Here is a 6,721-nt window from a genome sequence, read left to right on the forward strand (position 1 = left end):
TCGTCTTCAGATGTCTTCTCAAAGTCTGGTAGTTGTTTTCCTCTTTTACATCTGGTGGGAGGGCGTTCCACAGGTCAGGTGCCACCACCGAGAAGGCCCTCTGCCTGGTTCCCTGTAACTTGGCTACTTGCAGCGAGGGAACCGCCAGAAGGCCCTCTGCACTGGACCTCTCCTCCATGTTGATCTCATATTTAAAGCCATCCAAATTGGTAGCCATTGCTGTCTCCTATTGAAGAGAGATCCATAGCTTAACTGTGAGCTGTGTAAAGAAGGACTTTCTTTTATCTTAACCATGGTGGGATCTACACAAACAAACAAAACCCACGATGGGAAAATGCTTTTTTAAAAACAAACAAACATGTTTTTAAAAATACATTGAATTTTGCATAGCTCACTGTTACCATCTAGTGTCACATTTGTATACTTTACAACACATTTAAAACGTTTCATTTGCAGCTGTGTAGATGAGTCCCACGTTACGTATTTGTTCAACGCAACTGCAATACCGTGGGCTGGTTGCATTTTCTTTTTTGCAGTATAATATTGTTTGCAGGGTCCCCCCACCTTCTCTTACAAAATAACATACACCCACCCACCCACACACCCTTTTTTTTTTTAAAAAAAGGTTAACATCCAAAAACTACACAAAAACACAACTTAGGGGAAACAACTTCGTAGGACCCAGGATTGCAACCCATTTAGCTGGAAAGCGTGTGTGTGTGCGTGTGTGTGTGGAATGACACAACAGAGTGAGCCCTTGTGTGTCTCCCCGCCCTGTTGCTCAAGCAGATGAGTGGAACTGTCTTCCCCTTATGGTGGTTCCTCCTCTTTCTAGGGAAATCTGGGTCCCACAGTGATGCTGCTGTTAGTTAGGCCCCCAGAGTCCACACCGGTCACTCCGTGTTCAAAATAGATGTAACGGACTCCGGCAGGGTAGTTATGGAATGTATACAAGCCCTAGAGAGGAAAGAGGAGGAGGAATGGTTAGGAGTCAGTTTAACAAAAGGAAGAGGAAGGAACTGACGTTTTCACGAACCGTTTACTCAAGGCCCACATTAATATCCCAGAGCCGATTCAATGCCTTTTTCCAGCTAACCTCTCTCCATTCTGTCTCTCCGGGCTCACTTAAGACCAACTCTTCAGCGCGACATTCGCAGAGGACTTCAGAATCAGCAGACAACAGTTTCACGTGCAGAGTGTAGTTGTAGGGGTCCTCGTCAAGGACGTCGCACCTATTTTGGGGCACAAAACGACACATGAGCGATTTCTGAGGAGGAACCGGTCCTGCAAAAAAGAGCTGATCACATCTGGAGAATTTGCAGCTGCCTGCTTATTATGCATTTATTTAGGGTATCTGTATGGAAGTGAGAGCTGGACCATAAAGAAGGTTGATCGCCGAAGAATTGATGCTTTTGAATTCTGGTGCTGGAGGAGACTCTTGAGAGTCCCATGGACTGCAAGAAGATCAAACCTATCCATTCTTAAGAAAATCAGCCCTGAGTGCTCACAGGAAGGACAGATCCTGAAGCTGAGGCTCCAATATTTTGGCCACCTCATGAGAAGAGAAGACTCCCTGGAAAAGACCCTGATGTTGGGAAAGATGGAGGGCACAAGGAGAAGGGGACGACAGAGGACGAGATGGTTGGACAGTGTTCTCAAAGCTACCAGCATGAGTTTGACCAAACTGTGGGAGGCAGTGGAAGACAGAAGTGCCTGGCGTGTTCTGGTCCATGGGGTCACGAAGTGTCGGACACGACTAAACGACTAAACAACAACAAAGGGTATCTGTGCCCTGCTTTTCAGCCAAAAAAGCCCCCAGATCAGCTTACACAGAACTGAAACTGAAAACTAGACCACCCCTTCTTGCAGGCTTTCAATCTGCAGCACTTGCTTGCAATCTGCAGCACACAAGAGAGAGAAGGGACAGGGAGGGAAGAGGAAAATCAAAATGTGGGCACCAGTTTCTAAACACATGCCCTACTGACTTTGACAAACTCAACGACCCAACTCAGAAGCTTTTACCCTCCACGAAAGCATGCAAAGTTTCAACTCCCCATAGCAAACTCCCACTGGACAAATAAGTAACTGCTAAGCTCCTTACCTCTCTCGCCCTGACCTAGCCACATGATCCATGCAACGGTCACCTCCAGACTGGATTATTGTAAATCACTCTACGTGGGGCTGCCCTTGAGACTGACCCAGAAACTCCAGCGCGTGCAGAATGCCGCAGCGAGGACCCCGTAAGGAGATCACATTCACCCGGTGCTATACCAGCTGCACTGGCTCCCGGTGGAGTACAGGATCAGGTTTAAGGTGCTGGTTTTGACCTTTAAAGCCCTATGCGGCCTAGGACCCTCGTACCTACGGGACCACCTCTCCTAGTATGTCCCACAGAGGAAATTACGGTCTTCAAACAAAAACATCTTGGAGGTCCCAGGCCACAGAGAGGTTAGGCTGGCCTCAACCAGAGCCAGGGCTTTTTCGGCTGTGGCTCCGATCTGGTGGAACGCTCTGTCACAAGAGACTAGGGCCCTGCGGGACTTGACATCTTGCCGCAGGGCCTGCAAGACAGAGCTGTTCCACCAGGCCTTTGGCCAGGGCACAGCCTGACTTCCTCCTTTGGCAATCTTCACAGAACTCTAGCCCAATGGTTGCCATTAATTTGATTTGAATTAATTTTATAATGAAATGATTTTAGAATCTTGTATTATTTTATTGTTGTTAGCTGCCTTGAGCCCGGCTTCGACTGGGGAGGGCGGGATATATATATATATATATAATTATTATTATTATTATTATTAAACACATACCACCACCACCCCAAATTCATTTGATTGGGAATGTGCTCCTTACCCGCTAAATGCACCAAAGCACCATGTTCCATCCTCAAAGGGAGAGTCATCCCTTGACAGCTTCCCTACATCCCAGGCCTCTTCTTGATCTGGCCCAATTTGCCAGGAGTTCAGGCCCTCTGTGGCGAATCCAGAAAGAAAAGGACAGTGAAAGGAAAGGATACATACAGATATTGAACCTGGGATTTCTGCACTCCCTACACACGAACACTGTCTCCAGATAAAGGTAATCACCCGAGGCAACCAAAACTATTTCCTTCCCGCCAGAGTGGTACCTATTTTTCTACTTGCACTTTGACGTGCTTTCAAACTGCTAGGTTGGCAGGAGCAGGGACCGAGCAACGGGAGCTCACCCCGTCCCGGGGATTCGAACCGCCGACCTTCTGATCAGCAAGTCCGAGGCTCTGTGGTTTAACCCACAGCACCACCCGCGCCCCTATCTAATGCTTATTTTTTGAATTTTGAATTTTATGGTTATTCATGTTTTTATACTGTATTTTATGCTGCTTTTATAATTAAATGTTTTAAATTTGTTGTTAGCCGCCCTGAGCCCGGTTTTTGAACCGGGAAGGGCAGGGTATAAATAAAAATTATTATTATATTATTAAGATTTATGGTGCGGGAGAAGTCTGGAAGATGTTCTTGCTCCCCACCTTCGCCGCAGGGATTCCTAATGAGGTTCTTCTTCATTCTGCAAAGAATGTAGAGAGTCTTCCAGTCAGGGAGAGCACCAGCCAACGCCCCAAGTGGGTAGCCGGCCTGCTCACACTTCTCTTTCCATCCCGTGTTCAGAGTGTCCACCATGTCTCGCCACCCGGAGCAAACCAGGCGGCAACTGCGAAGGAGGAACCAGGAAGGGAGCCGAAGGAAGATCTCCAGCAGCATCTCCTTGGGAAGGTTCTCAATATTCACCATCTTCCTTCGGGAAAGGTCTGAGGGCGGCCACGAGGCGGGGGAAGAAATGGAAGAGAAAGCATCTCAAACTCTGGGATTCGCTCCCGCGAGAAGCAGCAACGACCGCAGATTCGGATGGCTTTAAAAGAGGATTAGACAGAGATGGAAAGAAGATAAAGTCCCCGCCAGAGAAGAATGGCAGATCCAGTTGATGGACTATGCCGAAATAGCCAAAATGGCTGGAAGAGTCAGAAATCAGGAAGACCAAAATTTTAATAGGGAATGGGGGAAATTTATAACTTACCATAAAAACCATTGTAAACAGTTAAAGTCGTTAGTAGGATTGGAATATCACTTGTAGTTTAATGGTGAATTTTGGACACAATGGAGAGGTAAAAAAGATTTTGGATTATCATAAGAGATGCTGGAGGAAATGATTAACAATAAGACCCACAAAGGGGGAGGAGGGAAGTCCAAGAGATTCCTTGGAATTTTGTTTTTATGTTGTACATTGGATATGTGACTGTGAATTTTTAATTTGAAAAACCAAATAAATAAATTTAAAAATAAATAAATAAATAAGGATTAAACAAGGTAATGGAGACATGAGAAGAGCCTGCTGGATCAGGCCAATGTTCCATCTAGTCCAGCATCCTGTTCTCACAGATGCCTCCAAGGGAAGCCCACAAGCCAGAGAACCATCTGTGGTTTCCAATGTGATGGCCTGGGACTCGGGCTCGGACCTGGAACCAGAGGAGTCTCAGTCTGCACCGGATCCTTTGCCTCAGGCATCATCTGAAATAAGTCCTAATCCTGAAGGGTCCCAGTCTGCACAGGCTCCCCTGCCACAAACACCAGCTGGGCCGAGTCAGGGGCCTGAGCCTGCCCTGGCTCCAGATGCGGGGATTACCTCATTGCATTCAGCTGGGCCATCACCTACAGCTGCTCCACTACCGGTTGGGTCAGGGGAGGCTGAGGCGACCTCTGGGTCTAGTAACCCACCGACGTCTCCCGAGCTGCAGAGACTCAGGTCTGAGAGAAGGAGAGACCTGAATACAGGAGGAGTGCTCACCTTCGGGCGAGAAGGGAGGTGAGTCACCAGGGGATCAGGACCGGCTGCTACCCCGACATAGATAAAAGGCTGTCGGACCCTGCCCCAGGTTGCGGGAGCAACATTGCTGTATGCCAGACCCTGCCTGAGATCCTGTACCTGTCCTTGCCTGGGTTCCTGCCTCGTGTCCTGCCTTGACCCTGTCGGACTGACTCCTAGTGGAACCTACAGATTCTGGACCGGACCTGGACCATGGTTCTTGGGTTACCCTCAGGCACAGCACATCCAGCAACTGACATGCAGAAGCATTGCTGCCTCCAGCTGTGAAGGCAAAGCACAGCCATCCTGGCTAGCAGCCACGGATCTCCTCATCTTCTTCCATGAGTTTCCCTAGTCCTCTTTTAAAGCCATCCAAGTTATTATAGAATCGTAGAGCTGGAAGATGCTGGGGACACGATTGGCACTGAGGGTTAAACCACAGAGCCTAGGACTTGCCGATCAGAAGATCGCTGTTCAAATCCCCATGACGGGGTGAGCTCCCGTTGCTCGGTCCCAGCTCCTGCCAACCTAGCAGTTCAAAAGCACGTCAAATTACAAGTAGATAAATAGGTACCACTCTGGCGGGAAGGTAAACGGCGTTTCCGTGCGCTGCTCTGGTTCGCCAAAAGTGGCTTAGTCATGCAGGCCACATGACCCGGAAGCTGTACGCCAGCCCCCTTGGCCAAGAAAGCGAGATGAGGGCTGCAACCCCAGAGTCAGCCATGACTGGACCTAATGGTCAGGGGTCCCTTTACCTAGAGCTGGAAGGGACCCCGAGGGTCATCTAGTTCAACCCCCTGCAAGGCAAGAATGAATCCCAGCGAAAGCATCCATGGCCATCCCAGCTCTGCTTAAAAACCTCCAAGGAAGGAGAATCCACAGCCTTCCGCTGTTGGTGGCCATCACTGCTTCTTATTTTCTGATCATGGGGAAAGTTCCTTCTTTCCCTGCTCAGAGGAACTGTGGCCACTTGTGCTCTTGGAGACTGTTTCTGATGTGGGCGTTTTTACCGTACTGACTTATACTAAATACTTATTTACAGCTTGCCCTCGGAAATGCAAGCTTGCTTACTTAGATGATGAGAATAATGTTTTTGTTGGTTCCTCCCTCCAAAAGTGCTTTATTATTATTTTTGCAAATTTATTTATTTGGTTTTTCGAATTAACATTTTACACTCGCATGTCCAACATACATCATAAAGACAAGATTCCAAAGAATCTCCTGGACTTCTCTCTTCCCCTTTGTGGGTTCTATCTTTAGTCTTTTCCTCCTGCATCTTTTACATGCATAGGCAAACTAAGGCCCAGGGGCCGGATCCGGCCCAATCACCTTCTAAATCCGGCCTGCAGACGGTCCAGGAATCAGCGTGTTTTTAGAATGTGTCCTTTTATTTAAAATGCATCCCTGGGTTATTTGTGGGGCATAGGAATTATTTCATTCCCCCCCAGAAAAATATATAGTCCGGCCCCCCACAAGGTCTGAGGGACAGTGGACTGGCCCCCTGCTGAAAAAGTTTGCTGACCCCTGTTCTTTAATTATAATAATCCAGATCTTTTACATCTCCATTATATCCAAAATTCACCATTAAACTACAAGTGTTACTCCAATCCAACTAACGATTTTAACTGTTTACAATGGGTTTTTAAGAGGAATTATAAATTTCCCCTGTTCCTTATTTTTAAAAAGTGTTGTTAATTAAACCCTCCCACGGATCTACCCCATCACCCACCACCCCCGCCCTCTAGCTCATGGTACCTGGAAGCCCCACCTCACCTCCGGGGTTTAAAGAGTCGTCTCCGCCCGGTTCTGCGCCCAGAAGACAAGGAGGAAGTGAAACTGCCCTGATATGAGGTAACACCACCCAATCTCCGCCTCGAGGAGGGGA

General features: G+C 47.9%; 1 protein-coding gene across 2 annotated transcripts; it reads right to left on the reverse strand.

Moving 5' to 3' along the window:
• Positions 1-2,804: 2,804 nt before the first annotated feature.
• On the reverse strand, positions 2,805-6,681 carry LOC128420413 (F-box only protein 6-like). 2 transcript variants are annotated; one of them, XM_053402004.1, is made up of 3 exons: positions 6,610-6,666; positions 3,506-3,885; positions 2,805-2,971 (listed from the first exon to the last, which is right to left on the reverse strand). In XM_053402004.1, exons 2-3 carry the CDS (start codon positions 3,765-3,767, stop codon positions 2,850-2,852), a joined length of 384 nt encoding a protein of 127 aa, XP_053257979.1. In that variant the 5' UTR covers positions 3,768-3,885; positions 6,610-6,666; the 3' UTR covers positions 2,805-2,849. The 2 variants fall into 2 exon arrangements, with proteins under 2 accessions (XP_053257979.1, XP_053257980.1); XM_053402005.1 differs by having other exon boundaries at positions 2,808-2,971; positions 3,506-3,784; positions 6,610-6,681.
• Positions 6,682-6,721: the final 40 nt, after the last annotated feature.

Source organism: Podarcis raffonei, chromosome 8, assembly GCF_027172205.1.
Source record: "Podarcis raffonei isolate rPodRaf1 chromosome 8, rPodRaf1.pri, whole genome shotgun sequence".
Classification (NCBI taxonomy): domain Eukaryota; kingdom Metazoa; phylum Chordata; class Lepidosauria; order Squamata; family Lacertidae; genus Podarcis; species Podarcis raffonei.